Source organism: Anopheles coluzzii, chromosome 2, assembly GCF_943734685.1.
Source record: "Anopheles coluzzii chromosome 2, AcolN3, whole genome shotgun sequence".
Lineage (NCBI taxonomy): Eukaryota > Metazoa > Arthropoda > Insecta > Diptera > Culicidae > Anopheles > Anopheles coluzzii.
The window spans coordinates 719,738-739,216 of record NC_064670.1 but is presented as its reverse complement, the minus strand read 5'-3'; the positions used below and the strand labels follow the sequence as shown (position 1 = coordinate 739,216).

Genomic DNA, 19,479 nt, shown 5'->3' with positions numbered 1-19,479 from the left:
CCTGAATTAAGCGTTACCAAGGATGAATGATGGAAAAAGGCAAAGACATTCAGTTGTCATAGCTACATCAACATACAAGTCCGTATAGCTACATATAAGTCCGTATAGCTACATTTTTACTTGATTTGGTCCACTTTTGACTCCATAACCCTTTGGTCCTCTTTGGAGATATACATGTTTAGTTTGAAATCTCGTTTATAACTATGTCTTCCACGTATTCGGAATGAATGAACATGAAATGGATGAGGCGTTATAATCGCTAATAATAGCACTACGCTCTAACTACTCCATGATGGTTCAAGTGTGTCTTCCACAAAGGCTGGGACGATCGAACATCTTACATCTGGGTTTAACGAAGCATAATTTGAATTATAGTGAACGTTTGATGCTCTCCTGCAATAGATCTTTTGCAACTGCTTGATTTTGTGATCGTCGAGCGGCATATCTACTGCGAGTAAGTGCCCGATGTGTACTTTTTTTGCCAGCAAACAAAAGGAATCATCCAGAAGGGTTGGTATTTAATCCATTTTATTCAATCGTCTTGATTCCATTGCAATTGGTAGAATACATATCTCCATGTTCTCAAAAGGGAAGAGCTATTGTAGTGTCGATTTGGGCAGCATTTTAACCGAGGGCCGGTTTCGAGGTGACTGGGGCAGCGCTCGGGCGGACGGCTTTGGTCGTTCTCGTGCGGCGGGTGCGCTTCGGCCACACACGGGTCGGCTTGCGCGTCCTGGGAGTGCGGCTAGCTGGCGAGCGGCTACTGCCGGGGCGCTGTGCGTCAACAACGCTCTGAAAGGTGTGAGAGAGAGAGAAAAAAAAGATGTTAGGAACACACTCCACCTGCAAACGGAAATGCACAGAAATGTCTTACCAGGATAAGCATAATGCCCAGGAAGATGTAGAAAATGTAAGTCAGTTTCATGGTGATTGTTTTCTTGGAAGCCTTTCGACTGAACTGAATATGGTTGGCATGTTTTGGGGCCGTTATATACGATTTTGGTAATACTGAAACGCAACAGATTTCATTCACATGCCCTTGGGCGTCGACCTACCGCAAATATTAGGGGAAATGGCCGGGTGCTTTAAAACACATGTGCAAGTACCAGCTTCTCCAGCTTAGTCACTTATACAAACTTCTTCAACTGGAGCAGATGAACAGAAGTGAACGATACCTAACAAACCACCCTTCTAAGCATACCTACTGATTGATGCTGATAGTTGAACGCATCACTGCCTTAGCATCGGTAACACACTAAAACATAACTATTCAAAGCATTATTCCCTACAGTGCAATCTCCCCGCGTCAATGCAAAAACTCCACGTCATCTAGCGTTTTCGTACAATCCGTGTAGTGTATGCACTGGCCGCTCTCGTTCCGCACATGCCCCCGTGTGCAAACACATCCGCTGTGTCGCACATATGGGCAAATCTGGCCATACGTGCCGCAAGATTTGCCACACGGCCTATCGAACAGGGCAAATGTTTCGTTGTTGGCACAAATGTTGGCACCACTCGCTGCTGGCAGTTGCTTATCGGCCGCGTACAACCATGGATACCACCGTGCCAGAACGTTCCAGCGGTGTCGTTGGTCTCTCATCCAGCGTGCCGTAAAGTGCAGGTTGGAGAGCAGCAACGACGGTCTGGAGGATTCAATCAACAGTATTGCCACAATCGCTACGGCCACAGCCAAGTGTCCTCTGGTACGCTCCATTCTAAACTGATGGTCAGTTTGATCAGTTTGAAACAGGCGCTTGAATCCAATCAAAGAGGCCTCTGCAAACCATTCTAGCATCGTCATCATCATCATCAGGGGTTTAGTTTGGTGTTGCGGTAGATGTAATTGAAATGATTTTCTCTCCAACTGTGTGATAATGCTATTTTAATGATCTCCTGTTAGATACACTTACAACTAAACTAAAGATTGAAGGTGGAAATCACTACAACAATAGAATATCAACGTAAATCACAAGCACCTTGTAGCAATCTGTTCAACTGTACTTACGTCACTCTCTGTTCGACTGTTTGGTATAACAGTTGTGGCGTACAGTTTGTTATACGGAACAGCGCCCTCTACACGTCAACTGCTTGCACTTCGATCCACCCAGCATCCAGGCATGTCGACCTGATTACGGACCGATGTCAAGGTTCTTCATATCAATTCAATCCCCCACCTCTTATCACTCGTAAGTTTGGTTCGAAATGTTGTGTACTGTATAAAGAAAAGACAAGTTAATCATTAAAAAGTCAACAAATCGCACCACATTACACTGTAACTGCCCCGTACGCAATGCAATCAACTCCAGTGTTGCCGCTTTGCTTTGCATGGCCCGTACGAAACGTTTCTTATGAAAATTTAATCCTACAACCGATCGTCTCGAGCCACATACTCGTGTCTCCATATTTCCATTTGCCATCCCAATGCTGCAAACCCATACCTGAAGTCACGGCCGGGAATGGTACGTATGTCGATAGGTAATATTTTATTTTTGCTTGTACCTGCTGTTTGAAAATTGAACGAAATCGATTTACCTTTACCGTGCGACCCGTTCCCGGCCGTTCCCCTACTGCACCGATAAGCGATTCCTGGAAAGTTCTCACGGTTTGCATTTGAACACCGTCAACGGCAACGAAAACGCCTTTTGCCGCTGTTACTCAAGCTGTAAAAATATTCTTTATTTCTCTCTTCGTTCACCCAATTCGGGCGCCGGATGTGCGCTACAGGATGCAGTCCTGAATGCGGCCAACGCTCCGCTTGCAGCTAGTATTGTTAAACATATTTTTAGTCACCCGAAAGGTAGCGGATTCCGTGCCACCACCTTCTCGCTACACTTTTGTGTTTGTGCCTCAGGAACATTACATTTTGTACACGCAGTCACATTATTTACCACAGAAACACCGAAATACGAACACCAAACGGATTCATAGCAGCACATACATCATGCGAGTTGAACCCCCAAAATCTCGCCATCGCGAAGGACACCTACGGCGATTTCGTTGACCGCAACCAACGAATACTCTGGCGTTGGGTTTTTCCTTTTCCACCGACAACAACACGACACAACAGCAACAGACACACGGCTCAGACGGCACACTGGGCCAGCTCGCGGGGAGTCGCTTCGCGCGGGCTTATACTCGTCGGTGTGGAGCGACGCGCGTTCAGTAGTCATACGACCACGTCGCGGCTTTGCGTGGCCGGCTGCCCACCGTTGCTCTCGAGAAACGGGTGCGTCACGAGGTCGGGGAAAAATCGGCTCAGGTAGCACTGTACCGCAAAGATGACGTCGTGGTTTGCGAAGCAGAACAGGCACGAAACGCACAAACCTTGCAGGCTGATCAGCAGGGCGGCCCCGATCTGATAGTACCGTTCCAGCGAGCAGCCCTTCTCCGGTCGAAACGGCAGCAGGATGTGCTGCAGACCAAACAGGGGAATCTGTAAAGGGCAGCGGGAAAAAGGAGACGACGCGGACCCCGGTGTTAGGAAATTGGCAATAATTGAGCAGTCTCCGCAGTCGGAAGAGAATACGCACGAGAATCAAGGTGGCACGCGTCGCTTTCCGCAGTCCGAGCGGTGCTGGATGGGGCGAGGTGGAGCTTAGCTTCGTCAGCAACACCCGGACGACGTTGATAAGAAACACCAGTGAGGCCACTAGCGAAAAGCACACCGGAATCGTCAGCAGCCACATGGCATGGCTTTCGTTCATCCAGCAGCTGGAAAGGTGTAAAGGTCATCATCAGATTGGACGAAAGATTGGCAATAGAAATCGTTGGAGGTACCTAAACCTGTCCCTATCGACAAGCCTAATCAGCGGAAGTATCTTAACTGCCTCTATCAAGTACGGTATGACTAAAACAAGCTCCTAAAATCACCGCAAAAACCAACCATCCGCTCTTATTTTGCTCAGTTTGCGTCGCTCCTACCTTACGATGTTTCCGTTTCCCTGTCACGTACCGAAGGCCTGACACCTTTTGCTTTTTCGGTTTACATTGAACACGGTGCAACGATCCTATTTTCCTCTTAACAATCTCATAAAGCCACATTTATTTCCTGCTTCGTCGACCATCAACACCCAATCAATTAGGATGCTACTGCTGCTCATAATCCATCATACAGGAGGGTAACTGGGGGGGGGGAGACGCCCCCCTTCCAGTTTTGGTGCCCATAAAAGCGTGCAGAAGGCAGACGAAAACTTTACCTCGCTCCATTCCGGGGCCAATGATAAAGAAGGGGAAAACCTTAACCCAAACAACTTCCCTCTTATCTCACACTCCTCTATCTGTTGGGTCTTCTCATATAAACCTGCCACGTCAATATATCTAATTCCGAAGTATCGCAAACAATCTCGTAAAAAAAGAGTACGAGCCAACGCTCTGAAAATGTATCACTGTGTGTCGTAAAATACTTACTGCTCCGTATCGAGTGGCTGCGTGTTGCGGACGAGGGCGTACAGGCTCACCAGCACCATCGGCAATATCCAGCCGATCGTGACGAACCAACGCATTGCGACAATATCCTTGATGAAGACCTTTTTGCCGGCAGTCAACAACACACGGAAAAAAACGGAGAGAAACGCGTCCGTACGTATGTGATGTCGTCGGTGGAAAAGCGGAAAAATCAAACGAATGGAATTAAATCGAACAGAAAAGGGAAGCAAACGGCACCAACCCTGGGAAATGGTCGCTCTGGCGCTCGGGCGGCATGAATCAATCTCAGGCAACCAAAACCACATACCACCCCAGGACAGCACACGGCACGATATGTTCACTCCCCGGCCTGACCAAAGTCAGCTTTTTGCTGAGGACACACGAAGAACACGGAGGACGGAGCGCGCTGGGTGGCAATGGCAAGGACAGCTGTCGGGAAGACGATACCCCCGTTTCAGCGAAAGCAACAGGCTGCAAAGATAGCAGTGTCGTACGTCCGAGTATGTGTGTGTGTGTGTCTGTTGGTTGGTTGGTTGGTTTGGTGGTTTCGAAAGTCCTCCGGGGACTGTGCAGAACCGGTGTTGTTCTGATGGCCATCATCCGGCCTGGTGCCGGTGACCGGTTTCAGCAAACAACTTCGTCGTCGCTGTCGTGTCCTCATCGTGCGACATCCTAATCGAAGAGAAAATGTGCTCCAATGAGGAAATGACCTCATTCTTCGATCACCCCCCGTACACCGGAACGACCGAACGACGGGTCGATGCGATAGTTCACGTTAGAGTATGGCGCACTGAATTTGCGGCGGGAAGTTTTGAATGAAGTCACACACTGTATAAAGTTATCACCAGCCATCATAAAACACACACACCCACACACATAACTAATTCGCAAAAAGGACACACGAGTCAATTGACGTACGGCTTAATCGTTGGCAAAAGTTGACCTGACCACCAACCACCACAACCAAGCCTGGCGAAGGGTGTGAAATTAACTTTGTACCCGCTTTCCATGCCTACTTATCTGTCTTACACACATCGATAGCTTGGTTCCAACTTCCAACTGCAGTGTGCTCAGCCAGTGTGCTCAGTCAGTGTGCCAGTGTCAGCACACGGTTGCCCAGACAACACAAACCGATCCAATGTTCTTCGATAATCTCGAGCAGCCGGGAGGCGCACAGTACCGATGACACTCACGCCGACCCCGGGGTATATCTCCTGGGTGTGCGCGTATACTTACTATAACTAGCACAAGATGCAGGTGTAGTCCTTCGCAGAACATCCAGAAATAATTAACCAGCATCAGGTAGTGTAGCAGAATGTGCAGCCCGACGCACCAACCCTGCAAAGAAGATTGTTTGTAAGCACACGAATTTCCCGGAACAGTAACGCAAATTGAGGTTAATGGCTGAGGTGATGGATCGGAAAAGGCAAGAAACAGAGGGAGAGAGAGAGATAGATCGGCAGGAGTAAGTGCCAGGAAATACGAGTAGAGTTAAACCCCCAACTCCCCCCAATCTATCTATCCATGGGGAAATTAACCCACAACCGCGCCAATGCGTTGTACTGGTCAGTTTGTCCATCTTTTGGCTTTGCTCTAACTTTAACAATTATCTTCACCACACTTGAAAGTGCGGTAAAAGTGTGCCACAACGACCTCCAAAGTTTCTAACCCGCACAACATGTGGGTTTCGAGCACAATGACGCAAACTATGCCGAAACTAATCACAGCCAGCAGCAGCAGCAGAAGCACTTCCAACCCACGCTCACGTTCGTCTCTGTACAAAAACACCATAAAACATGCATCTTCCTCCCGGTGGTGTGTGAAGGATTTACCCTTGATACTGCACCAAAAATGTGCTTTATGTTATTTTCTCTCTCAATTAACCAACAAATGTCCATCCGCTTTCCTGCCTACATCCTTGTTGGGGTTTATTCTGCCATTCTGTCCGGAAACCTCATGCAGGACTGCACACAAACTCACACGATTTGTGCCGTATCAACGCAGTACGACCACCACTTGGGCAAACACTAAACCTGCGCATCTGTTGCACAGAGAGTATAAGGTGTGAAATATGGTTCATCCTTCTGCGCCCAGCAAGGTCAGCGTTCGTTGTTGTTTTTATTCTCCGCTACTCTGTAAGCTTTTCCACCAAAGAAGCACTAAAACGTGCCAAAACGTTGCCATCTTTAGCAGGGGAAATAACCAAGTGGACGGAACATGTATAAACTCAAAGGGCATAAAAAAGTGACCAAATATCTGCCGAGTGTGTACCAAAACTAACCAATTTAAGCTCTTCAACGTTTCCGGTTTTGCCCACTGAATCATGCTGATTGCTGCCTACGGACATAATCCGCATTAAACGAATGTATCTGACGCGTCATTGAATTTCCATGCTAAATGCTCGTTCTGTTATGATTTACATTACTTTTTGCGGGGCTTCCAATCAATGTATCGTGTTTGACGCGTTCCCATTCAATCGTTTGATCTCTCACGCCGAACGAGTCGAACGAAAATTAATCTAATTACCGTGGACCCGCTGCTGATACATCACCAAACCGCATCATATGGTTTACAGTTGCATCGATTTCAGGCATATTCCAATCAACGCCGCTCAGTTCAAAGGCTGCCTGCAATCGTTAATTATCATCATTCGGACACATCATTCGGTGAAGCCTACAATCAAACGCCAGCGAAATGTGCGTTCGGCTTCGATCAGGTGCCACAACAGTTCAGTGGGCCACAAGCCCGGCTATGTCACGGCCTTCTCCGCGTCCTGTCCTAGCCCATTTTGCCATATATTTTCTTGCAACAAGGAAATTACGCGATAGAGGCAAAATAACGCCATCACCGGTGATGCTGCTGCTACAAAACGAGCCTTGACTAAATGAATTTATTTCCCTTCCTAGAACACGGCGGCGTGTGGCATAAAGGGCGCATTTTTTCGCACCCCAACTTTATGTTATTAAAACGCTTTTCCGGTCTAGCGGGCCAACCAACTTCAGGCTTTTGCCTCGCAAGAGCACCTCCAACGAAGCAGCTAGAGGCGAAAAAAACATAATACAAGTTTTAAATAAATAAGCAGCCCCGAACGCTGCCGTAGAACGCTCGTCCGTCCGTAGCATGGCTTACCTTCTGTTTTCTAGTTCTGATTACGAGCGCCGTTTCTCTATTGCGATCTTTAGTTTTCCCTTGTCCAAGGCGCACATCTTTGCATCATGTATTCCGCACAGGTTTGTTGTCACCAAGAAAGTTCCCTCATGTGCCGCTCGCTTTGTTGCTCTTTTGGCTTATGATAATGCTTCTTTTCCTTCTCCGTTCTGCCGTGGGACTTCTTGCTTGGCCTCACGATCTGCACTTGCCAAGTCGGTGTCGGGGAACAACATTATGTTCCGAGGTGTACAATGGAATTCACCACCCCACCTCTAAATTGTTGGCATCTCTTGTCGCTTTTGTGTGTTTTACACGCCTGTTGCTCACGCAGAACGTACATTGGTACGAACGATTGCACCAGGAATTTCCATACCAGCAGCACCGGGAACACCTTTTGCACACCTTTTCTTCGATGGGAGGGTTTCTCTGAGGTTTCTTCTGAGTCTGCATTGTTCATGAATTAGCTTACAACCTGAACAAACCAACTAGTAACGACCGAAACGACTACGAGCGAACAACACACCACCATACATTACTCTCTAGCTCGAAGGATCGAACGTTAATATCCCCAGCGGACCGGGGACCGACGACCCCCGTACAAATCACGCAAATTGGAAGACCCTTTTTCGGTACAACCCATTACCTTCCATCTTCCATCTGCCAAGGGCTTACCGTATTTGCATTTAGGACATCCGGATCCTCCACGACAAACTTGTACCAGACGATCCAGAACAGGCAGCTTAGCGCCAAGGAGGTGAACAAATGGATGTGTATCCGTATGCGGGTGCATTTCAGCGTGCTGCCAAGAAAGGGAGAGAGAGAGAGAGAGTAAAAGAGAAACAGTTGAAAACTACGTTAAGCTAAACATTACACGAAATGTTCGATAAAAATATACACCGAGAAGCAGAGCAGTGACCGATGGTTTGGATTTTCTCGGCCAGTCTGTCGTCCATTTGTCGACTAAAGTTTTTCAATTTGCCTTCCCTTTGCTTGCCCAGCAGAACCAGCTTCTTCGAGATGAATGTTTAACGATGTGAAGGGCACATAATGCTTGCCACCTTCTTGACCTCCTCGCCACCACTCTCTTCCTCGGTGCCCTTGTGTTGCTGTGGTACGAAATTTAACCGTGTCTGACACTGGCACTGGCGGCACGGACGGCACGATCACTGTTGCGATGCTTAATTTTCTCAAGTGGCCATCACGCTGCTCCCCAGAATGGCTCAAAAACAACAAATTACACTCCCTCCCCCCCCTCCCCCTCTTCTCCACTCCCTCGCTGACATGGCGTCGCCAACGCGTTAACGAACAAGCCAGTGGAAACAGTTCACCACTCCACGCAACTGACCAGAGCAACACTTCAGAATAAAGATTGATTAAGAGTCCACAAGAACCTGACACTTTCTCCTGATTCACATCCCTCGTTCTGCGGCAATTCCACTGGGTATTCCACTGGGAGCACTTAAAACCAACCCAAACCAAACTCAACAGCAAAAAGTACCTGTAGTGTACCACTGCCCCGTTAATAGCCAACAACCGCAGCGCTCAAATTTCCGTCCGGTTAGAGATTTATCGTGCAAAAATACAAACTTTTTGAACACTCATTCACACTCAGCGCATTAAAGGCGGTTTAATAAGAGGGGGAGGGGGGTTCGTGGTGGCCGAGAGATTCAGTTCCACTGGCGGAAACATAGAAGGCAAACAAAAAAAAAACGTCCATTTCAAACCACCACATTCCGCGAAAATCCAGTATCATCATGGTCGTGGTACATCCGCTTTTCCAGAAGTGATGTAACCGAAGAAGGATTTAGCATCCGTTTTTCCATGTTTTTCCATGTTTTCGTTGTTGAAATGCGGAGAAAAATACTTTTGCACGTGTTCCATTCGTCGTTGAGCGTTTGGGGAGCGGGATAGATAGCATTTCAACGGCGATCAATTATTCAACCGATGGTCAGCTAACTGACTTGACTTGGCTGACTGACTGACTGGAATGGCGGTTTTCGCATCGACTTTTGAAGCTTTCCATCTTATTGTAGGTCGGCGAATTTCGACCATTTCCACCATTGAGCCCTGAAAATAAAATCTGGCGCCATAAAGTGGGACTGAAGAAAGAAAAACATATAAAATGCGGAAGCTTTCCCTTATGGCTGTCGGATTCGCTTCACTCACCGTAAGTCAACTCAAATAGAAAAACTAGTTATCATCAATCATCTTCAAACGACCACGATTGAAGCAATTCACATTGTGTGTGTGTGGCATTTTGGCCGTATCTATCCATCAGCCAAAAAACAGCGACTCTGCCTTGTGCCAGAATAGCTCTGTGCGGGGATGCGCACGCGGGGGATGAAAGGAGGAGGACAAGATATTTCGGACAAATGATGATCACATACTCTCGTCAGCGGTGACATAGATAGGAAGGAGAGGAGGAGCATTAACTACATCACTAGACACGCTATGCTTTGCTGGACATGTGGTTCTGTGTCCCTGTACTGGGAGTTGTTAGAAATTGTATCTTTAAAGCGAATTTTATATGCAGCGTGCTGGAGAAGCTGGTGGCAAACTTACCGAAAGCTGTGGAAAATACACAGTGATATAATTAGCGTTAAGAACGAAACCGTGTATCCACCGATGTAGATGTCGTTTACCAACCGACGAAGCTGGAAGGAAAATTGAATTCAAAACATTAATTCGTAAAGTTAAATGAGGGTAAACATGCCACATGCGCTCGCTGTACGATATACGCCCGCGGTACTTGTCCCTGGGAAATGGGGGGGTCGCGCGCGTGTTAGGGATGAAGTTCAACAATATGACAAAATTATATGCCAAAGCATCTCAACACACACACACACACACACACACACACACAAGAAAAGATGTTCTACCCAAGCCCCAAAAGTCCCCACAGTCCCGTCGTGTTTGGATTTGTTTGAAAGAAATGAGATGAAAAACACATTGCGCAAAGCTCAAATCAAGCGCATCAACATTCAAACGTCGACGTAATCGGGCATAAATGTTATGGTGGTTCTTTTTTTTTCTTTTTTTGCACATTCTTATTAACCGCATCACATCAACGGGCGCGAGCAAATGGTGTGGATGATGTCGTCGCCGGGACGTGTTGATTGCTTACCAGAGCAGGCGGCGACTGGTCTCACAACACCCAAAAATGACAACACAATCCCCCCCCTGCGTCCCACCACGTTGCTACGAACGACAAAGCTCACCAAAGAGAGTCAAGTCAGTCAAACAAAGGAGTCGATGTATGCCCGTCGTCTCGATCGACTAATCGACAGCTTGCTGTATCGCCGTCTTATGTTCTTGTCTCCTTCCCCAGTAGCCTAAACAACAATCAATTTATCGCCCGTTGAAGAAGCAAGCGAGATAAAACTAATGGCCAAACCACACAACGTCTCACATTGGTGGGGGTATCGTCTGACCAGTGTGTGTGTGTGTGTGTGTCCGGATCGAGACTCTGTACATCATTACTCATGTTGTCAAATTTACTTTATCGCCATATCGCGCGAACACTTCCTGTGGCTAGGACGGCATCAACAAGGGCTGATGACGTTTGATGAGGGACACACAAGAATGATTGTAATTTAATTATCGTTTCATGTACAAACACCTTTCTCAGACGAGAACTGAGGGGGGTTATGGGTGAAATTTGAAAATAATACGCAAACTAATGAAGTAACAACCCCCTGTGACCCACTGCCCCGGTACCGTACCTGCATATCTTCCGTGTCGATACAGTTGGTGTAGTTGGACCATTCCCGTCCGGAGTGTGGATGTACGAACCAGGACCCATTCTCATGACATCTGTGTGAGCCGTGTATGTGTAAAATAGAAGAAGAAAAACATGTAACACATTCCATTCCATTCCATGCCCCATACCGGCAAGCAGCAATTGGGAGGGGTAAATACATAAGCTAATTTCCCTCGAGCAAAGCACCATCACCGCTCAAGGGAGTGGGGAAACTCGACGGGAAGCTGGAAGAGGTTTCGGAGCCAGATCACGTGCTACTTACGTGCGATAGGCGAGCCGCCGTGGATCAAAGCCTAGCACAAACTTTGGGCACCAGTTTTCCGCGACCGTCCCAGCCAGCGTCGGTTCCCAGCAGGACCATCCGTCGAACCGGCGCGGGCAAAACACCGTACTACCTGTAAAAACGGAATGTCAAAACAAACCTACACTAAAGGGCCATCCCACTTGCAGGTTCACTGTTTCCGCACCATACGTCTAATGGACCACGGCAAAGACGGCTTCAAAATGGCACTAATGCCTGGATTCGAGCACTATCTAATGCATTTGGCATGTTTGCTTTACAACGTTACTACAGATGTGTCACTGAAGCTCTGAGTTCTTGAGCTTGGGCTTTACATTCTTATCACGTATCACAATATAAATAGCGCTGGAGTTTACTTCATCGCATAGACATTCATTCCCTCCGAATTTGTCAATGAATTTTGGGGAACAACGGATTACCCTCGTCTTTGGAGTTGCCGGGTTCAGTTCAATCGAGTTTACACATTCCGGTTGAATTCACACCAAACACCGACACATTGTGGGAATCATTTATTCCACCGACGCAGATTAATATTAATGGCGCTCGTTACTGCGGATGGAAGCCAGAAAGCTCCTGGCAAAAACAAACCATACGAAGCCATTCACGAATTAAATCGTCCGTGTTAATGCTCCGGTCTGCAGCTCATAAACATTACTCTTTCCCGTCCAAATCCCAGCCATCTCGAACCAAACCAATGGGGCTTACATTGTAATGCTCGACTCATCGTGCGGGCGAATTCGTTCATTCGGTGTAGTGCTTCTCCATTTGCACAAAGCCATCGTTGAGCTGGTGGAAAAAGCCGCCTGAACAGTGGAGCTCTATTTCCTACAATTATGATTGATTTCAAGCAAAACACTATACATTCCAATTTACAGTCAAACTTAACAGAAGCTATTCATTTTCTTATTTATCCGCCTAACAAACACACCCGCGGCCCGAGATGTCATTCGAAGGAAGTTTTACTACTTCCCTTCCAACAAAGTTAAAAGCGAATGACTCACAGTGTGCTAACCACGGACCACGGACCACCAATTTGAAAGATTCATCGTTCAACTTCCCTTCCGAAGGAAGATCCGAGAAGCGTCCGGAATGGATGGCCACAGCACAGCAACACCTGGAAACGGGAATCAATTTCGATTCCCCACAATCTTCGCCTGGGGTCGTCCTCTTCTGCAGTCAGTTCAGCGCCAATCGGTCGGGCTCCGGTGCCGAGCACGTTGAGCCTTTGACTTTTACGCTCGACTTTTCACCCCAACTTAACTTGAGCTGTAACTCAATTTCAGCTACACCACCTTGTTCCGTTTAAAACACGCCACTGTCAAACGCGATTAGCTTCCGATGGTGCAAGTCCGACCAGTCTTTCCTTTCCCACACGTTTAACTTTAGTGCCCGCAGACCGACACCTTCCGCAGCAGGCCGTGCCTTTGGCGTACGGGCGTCGGGTATACACGGAGCCTGGGAAGAAAACTCGTCCGAAAGTTTCAAGTTCACAGGCAAGGAAAACTCCCATCGAGATTAGCAGTTACTCGCTCTTACTTATTTTTTTTTCTAAATAATTCCTACTCTGCAGTAAATTTCGAGTCACCAACTGAAAAGATTCGTCCTCCGAGGTCGCACCTTACCATAGGTGGGACGACAATGATTTAGTTAAGCTTCCGCCAGCCATCATCGGCGCCACAATCAAACTTACCATCGGTGGTCCACGGTGGCTCGCTCGTGTTTGACCGCATGCAGGTGTAGTAGAGATGGCGCATCAAATCCTCCGGACTTTCGAACTCGAGCCTATCGAACTGTATCTGTCCATCCTGTCCGTCGCCTACTCTGCCTCCAGCGTCGATCATGCCCGTCTGACCAAAGTAGGCGCTCCCGTTCGCTGTAACAACAGTAGTGAAGAAGCTGCTTAGCACGTACGTACGTCCACACACACACATTCACACTCACACTCACTCACACACACGACGCGTGTAATGTGCGAAATTTGATCAATTCTGCCTTAATTTGATATGGCCATTGATGACCAGGATCGAATTTGATGCTATTTTCTCGATTTCGACCTTCGACTGTTGGAATTCAAACTGGTCATTGAGAAGGGGGGGAAGGGATGGAAAAACGAATTTGCTGTTGATTTATCTGGAAAAACTCGCAATCGTAACATATTATGCAAGTTGATTGATTGCAATAGTGTTACAGTTACGATACGAGTGCTATTTGAAATCCTTTACTTCTCATTTACAAAACAATACGTAACTTTACAACAAAATGTAACAAACAAAAACTCCGATCTATCCGTTTCCGATCTATTCGGTAATCAAATGCACCTGTTGTTGCTGTCCTGTGCGCTCTATCACTTTGTCTTTTTCCTATCTCTCCTATCAACACAGTGTAAATACATTCTCGCACGAGTGAGTATTAAAATCAGAGAAAACAGAAGAGCGAAATGCACGTTGGAAAATTGGTTCACGCTATCAATTACTACTTCACCCCTCTTTTTTAATACGCTTCACCGAATGCGCGCACTAATTGGGTAATGCAATTTTTCCAATAATTCCCTCACTTTCACTCATTTTAAGCACTCCAGAGGTCAAATAAACACTTTTTACATTGAAATCATCCGTTGATGCGACATTTGCCAATGGATGGAGAAAAAAGAGGCATAAAAGGACCCAAGGATTGAACTGCTGATCGTAAGTAAGCTCACTCACACGCAGCCATCTATTAACATCCATATTCTGAAAGGGAATTACCACGCTTGAAATGGTGTCTTATCTGTTCGTAAACGAATTACTACATCACAGCGGATGAAGATGTATAATCCCTGATCAGAGCAGCTACTCGCTTCTGCCATTTTTGCCAATGTGTATTTCCTTCGGCATGTGCCTTTTGCCTCCGGCCACGACACGACCGAAAGCCGTGGAACGAGCGTACGATGCAAAAAGTGCTAATTTCAAGCGAATTGAACTCCCGTTCAATGATTCATATGTGGCGTAATAAAAGAAAAAAGAACAGACACTCTGATGCGAGTCTTTTGGTCGTTCGCTACTAATGGCTTATCAACGTTCTAAGCGCTGCTCCACATCTTAGCAAGCTGTGTCTTCCTCTCTTTCTCTCTCTCACACACACATAAACCACCGGGGAGCTGTTTTGCTGGGAAATCACATTCCGATCGCCTTTTTTCCATCTCTCCACACACGACTATGCTGCTTCTTTACTTTGTAACGCATTTTCCCCCGTGCACACCTCAATCGCACACAGTGCGCGGTGCCATATTTCACACCAAAAAGTGTACACATTCCATGAATTCTTTTGCTTCAGTGCGCCGTGATTCCTTTTCGCTGTACGCCATCATCATAAACATCATAAACATCTATCGTTCGAGAAAAAGGGCTGCGTGAACCTGCGTTACCAGCGATACGCGCAACAAGAAGAAGCGTGCCAGGTCGTTCTCTTTAAGAAGATTAAGGTGTGGGTGATATATGAATGAACATATTCTGCACTACTCGTCTCACAGCTCTGGTTAAGAGGATTTGCCTTAATTGGAACCAGTTTACTCTCTCTCTTTCTCTAGCGGCAACTATTTATTGCAACACTGTTCTTGTGAATATTTAAAATTACCGCCGAAGAACTGATCGATTCGTGCTGATATCCGTGCATGGTACGTACTTGTCGCATCACTAAAAACCCACTCCAAATAGTTAGATGATGATAGTTGGATACTCGTTAGCCGTCAACCCACTGACAGTTTGCCCCTTTTATTAATATAATCCTAATTAGCCCTTGGGATAATCTTCCTTTTCCCCGTACACACACTCTCTCCCCCTCTCTCTCCATCTGTCTCCCTTTTCCCATCAATGCGTACCAAATGTTATTATCGTTCACGATCCATTAGTTATTTATTTTTGCCTGTAGTACCGGCGCACAGCATAGCATGGTGGGATAGAATTCTCATTAGCGACAACAAATTCATTATCTTTTCTCCTTGTTTAATTACCTTAAAGCTAGGGAGTTTGATTTGTACACCACACTCCGGTAGATATCAACCGAAAGCCGGTGCTGGTGCTGGTGCTGGTGGTTGTTCATCAAAACAGTGGCACTCTTTGGCCCTTGGATCTGCTATTTAGCAACTGGTACGCCGCCCCAAGGACCAGCGCAAATACTACAGCCGCCCCCGTCAATCGGCATCCTTCCGTCTTGTCGGAAATTGCAATTCGATACCGTCGCCTGCGGGGCCGGTTGAGGCCTGTTGCTGTTGCCCCGTTGCTCTCTAAATCAACCTTCATTACTACATCGCTGCTGCTCACCTTCAACTTTAACATTTCTCACCTGTACAGTGTGTGTGCGGGGAACCTTTTCCAGAAAGCTTTTTCAATCCGGTGTAAAGCCGGTGGGGGAAGTCAAAAGCGGGGGAAAATCAACGGAGGATGTAATATGCTCATTGTGCGCGACTCATTGCACCATTATAATCAAGCGCTCGGGCATCCTTTACCTAGAACGTGCAACAAGAGGCGCGACACTTGAACAAATGCAATTAAAGCGAGATTAATTTCTTTTCCGCTTACAAAGGACGAAAGGGGATTAACAGGCGCGCGATAATGCTTATAATCTCTTGAATTTAGTCCTGCAGGCTGGCCGGAAAAGGTGCCGGGTTATTTTACCGAAATAATAGTCCTCTTGTGCTCTCTTGCTCTTCCTTTCCCTTTGGTTTGCTTCTGTCCTTTTCCGTGACAGACGAATAGATTCGACGATAGCGCGTTCTTTGAACCAAACACAGCACCGCCACAATTACGCGGCCAAAACGCAAAACGCAGATCGTGTTGGTTTCGTGTTGTTTATCTTTCCGGAAATTGATGGACATTCCATCAGCGCGGTTCAATTTATTGTGAAGAAAATGCCATTAGAAATACGAAACCGGTGAATGGTGGACACGGCTCGTGCGCTCGTGCGCTTTTGGCAACATTGTCAACATTATCGCGCCCCTCTCGCGCGCCTCAATCTAGTAGCCCGTTTCCTTGTCCTACTAGCAACGCGCAAACCAACAACACATCGAATCCACAGCATGGCCCGCATTGCCTGTATTTCACTAAGCAGCGTTTGCTCGGATCACTTTGGGGTTCTGCGGGCCCCAAACCAAATAAATAGCGTAAGCGAACTGCCATCAAAAGCGTTCTTCATCCGAACTCATTAAGGTATGTTTGATGTTTGACAGCTTCGTCAAAAGTCAAATAACACCTTTGCAGTGATACATATTTCCAGTGTCGCCCCGGTCATTGTAAATTCAAATATTTACCTTTCGCAAGATCAACGCGCACCAGCTCCGCCGCGTCCTCCCGGATCGTCATCTTGGCCAAGCTCGCGCGCCCGCGAAATCTCGGAAACACTTGCCGCAATTTCAATTACCCCGATGAGCAGCACGCTGCAGATTAATGCTTGCACATTCAATTATCCACTTTCCTTCACTTGGCTTCACAGTAAAAGCTTTGCCGAATTATTTATTCAACAGCCAGTCAGTCTGGCTCACCTGCCGCCGGCCCAGTGGCTGGGACGATGCTCGAGTTGCGTCTCGAGGTTCGTTATTGCCATACACCTACAACATGCTCGATCGTAACTGTACACGCAATTTCACACCAGTTAATCACCAGTGGCCGCTGCCATTCCACGACGTCTTTTGGAGCGTCCGTTGCCCGCTTCTTCGCAAGACAACTAACTATCCGCCGCTTTCCTCCACACTATCACTTCCCTTCGCTTAGCTTAATGTACCATTGCACTTCGTTATCAACAATTGTGGCCCCACCAACAGTTGACAAAACGGTTCAAAATTTAACCCAAACACACTATCATCGACGACGGTGGGTGAGTGGCTGGTTTGATGGTTCTCCGGCCCCTGAGATCCGCTTACATCCAGCAGTCCCAAGCAACTGACAGGATGAAACGCTGATCAACGCTGTAGACGACGACCATGCTCTATCACGGGCGCTACCATAGCGACCGGACCGGAGTGTAGCACTCTGGGATGTTCCCTGCAGTACCGACCATGGAGGTGCCTGGTACTGGCTGTTGCTTCTAAGTTAAGAGCGCGAGAGAACGCGAGATGGTGGAGAAGCGCCTACTAAACGACGCCGGTGAGCACGGATGAGAATGAAAAGAGCATTTTTCATTGTTTTTACTCATTCCGATTGAGTACTCGCTCTCTCGTTTTACGCACCATTATTTTCCCGCCATTTTTTCCGCCAGCGTGTTCAAATGTCGTTATTGAACCGATTTGTCCCTGACCGTCTGTATGGTAGAATATTATAGAATCTTTGTGCACTAGAGAGTTATTCATGATTGCTTCTTGCATCTCATCTTGTAATTTTAATATTTAACCCAAATTCTATGGATTTTGGACCCAATAACATCGTGACATCATCGTCCGTTATCATTTCAACAGCAACAGCGATTGAGTGTAGTTGCACCAAATACACGTTATTATTAGCAATGAAATTTTATGATGTCTCCCAATACTACAAACACCACACAAAAGTCCAGCTAATCGCTATCAACGCGTAACAGCCTTATCGGATGCCCACATGTGCGAAAGCGCTTTGATAAGAAGTTTGATAAAACTGATAAATGTACCCATTTCGAGGAGACTGGCCAGTTGATACGACCAGTTTTTCGCTGTTGCTCGTGCCCGTCATATCGCTGCAGCCAAATTTTGTCGTCAAATTGTGTCTCGAGCGCCAACACCCCTTACTCTTCCCAATTAACGATGACTCATTTCAGGCAGATTCTCGCGGGTGTTTTAGTGTTGTGCATCGTACAAAATGGTAATTCTTGACCCTTGAATAGTACGTTGTCCTGTACTAACTCGCTCTCACGTTATTTCGGTTAGCTGCTTCCCTTTCCTGCTACTCCTGTGACCACACGGAAAGTGAAAGTATGTGTGAGGAGAATCTGGTCGAGTGTGATGCCAGCATGGCCTCCCTCGGCATGGTAAGAGTGGCCGCCTTCAAGCCGACGATTCAGATCATCCAGTCGCCGGCAATGCGCTGCTTCGAGCTGGTGGTCCAAGATAATGACAATACGCTGAGGGCACGCGGTTGCTCCTACGATACGGTTGACGTTTGTCCGGGCGAGGTACGCATCGGTGTGCAGACGGGCTGCCGATGGTGCAACGAGCATGACGGATGCAATTCGGCCGGTAGCTTTAAGGCCAGCGTGCTCGTGATTGCCAGCCTGTTGGTGGTCGGAGCGCTGCAAAAGGTTTTCCAATAAACAGAGTGCCTAAGCTAGTAGTTTCTTTAACGGAAACGTTTTATACGTTGAATTTTCTTCCAAGTTGGTGCAAAGATATCTTACCAAGAAAGAAAGAAATCCCTTAAAGTACTGCGAAATCCGTCTTCATAGTGAGCTTGATGGGCAACATGTGATGAGACGCAAGAACTCACCTCAATGTTTTTTTCAGAAACACACAGTTTTGCTGGATACGTTTTACAACCGGTGTGTGTTTGTATGTGTGCGTTAAGTGTTTTTCTTATGAAGTACTACAGCCCAATTCCAATCTTATAACGCATGATCCAAAATGAACCTTTGCATGAACCTGTAAACCCTTAAGGGCCAACGAACGAAAGCTTCCTATTGTTGCCTTCGAATGCTGGATTGAACTCCATCAGTTTGCAGTGTTGTATTGATTTCGCTGGATTAGGAATTATCCGTCTCAAACTGTTCTGCTTGTTTTATCTTATGTATGCAGATAAATATGCTTTCGGTCTGAAAAATGTCTTTTTTTGTATTAAAATTCTGTAAATCAATTATTTCACCAGTAGGATTTGCTTTCTTTTGCACATTATCGCACCAATTGTGCTTC

General features: G+C 46.8%; 2 protein-coding genes across 3 annotated transcripts; one reads left to right on the top strand and one right to left on the bottom strand.

The window, feature by feature from the left end:
- Window positions 1-1,799: 1,799 nt before the first annotated feature.
- Window positions 1,800-18,326, bottom strand: LOC120950208 (calcitonin gene-related peptide type 1 receptor). 2 transcript variants are annotated; one of them, XM_049605675.1, is made up of 10 exons: window positions 18,249-18,326; window positions 13,327-13,509; window positions 11,598-11,730; window positions 11,298-11,388; window positions 10,138-10,229; window positions 8,248-8,374; window positions 5,662-5,763; window positions 4,408-4,526; window positions 3,531-3,711; window positions 1,800-3,433 (listed from the first exon to the last, which is right to left on the bottom strand). In XM_049605675.1, the coding sequence occupies exons 1-10, from the start codon at window positions 18,250-18,252 to the stop codon at window positions 3,167-3,169; spliced, it is 1,299 nt and encodes a 432-aa protein (XP_049461632.1). In that variant the 5' UTR covers window positions 18,253-18,326; the 3' UTR covers window positions 1,800-3,166. The 2 variants fall into 2 exon arrangements, with proteins under 2 accessions (XP_049461632.1, XP_040224000.1); XM_040368066.2 differs by lacking the exon at window positions 18,249-18,326 and adding an exon at window positions 16,921-18,242.
- LOC120950212 (uncharacterized) lies at window positions 18,281-18,932 on the top strand. The gene is made up of 2 exons (XM_040368069.2): window positions 18,281-18,439; window positions 18,505-18,932. The coding sequence occupies exons 1-2, from the start codon at window positions 18,382-18,384 to the stop codon at window positions 18,885-18,887; spliced, it is 441 nt and encodes a 146-aa protein (XP_040224003.2). The 5' UTR covers window positions 18,281-18,381; the 3' UTR covers window positions 18,888-18,932.
- Window positions 18,933-19,479: the final 547 nt, after the last annotated feature.

Bases quoted from the DNA above. Each gene is read 5' to 3' on its own strand.
- LOC120950208 (XM_040368066.2), bottom strand. From the start codon at position 16,972: ATGACGATCCGGGAGGACGCGGCGGAGCTGGTGCGCGTTGATCTTGCG. The intron at 13,510-16,920 runs GTAAATATTTGA...CTGTTGTTACAG, and splicing joins GCGCGTTGATCTTGCGAAAG to CGAACGGGAGCGCCTACTTT. The intron at 11,731-13,326 runs GTAAGTTTGATT...CCGTTTTTACAG, and splicing joins GCCACCGTGGACCACCGATG to GTAGTACGGTGTTTTGCCCG.
- LOC120950212 (XM_040368069.2), top strand. From the start codon at position 18,382: ATGACTCATTTCAGGCAGATTCTCGCGGGTGTTTTAGTGTTGTGCATC. The intron at 18,440-18,504 runs GTAATTCTTGAC...TATTTCGGTTAG, and splicing joins GTTGTGCATCGTACAAAATG to CTGCTTCCCTTTCCTGCTAC.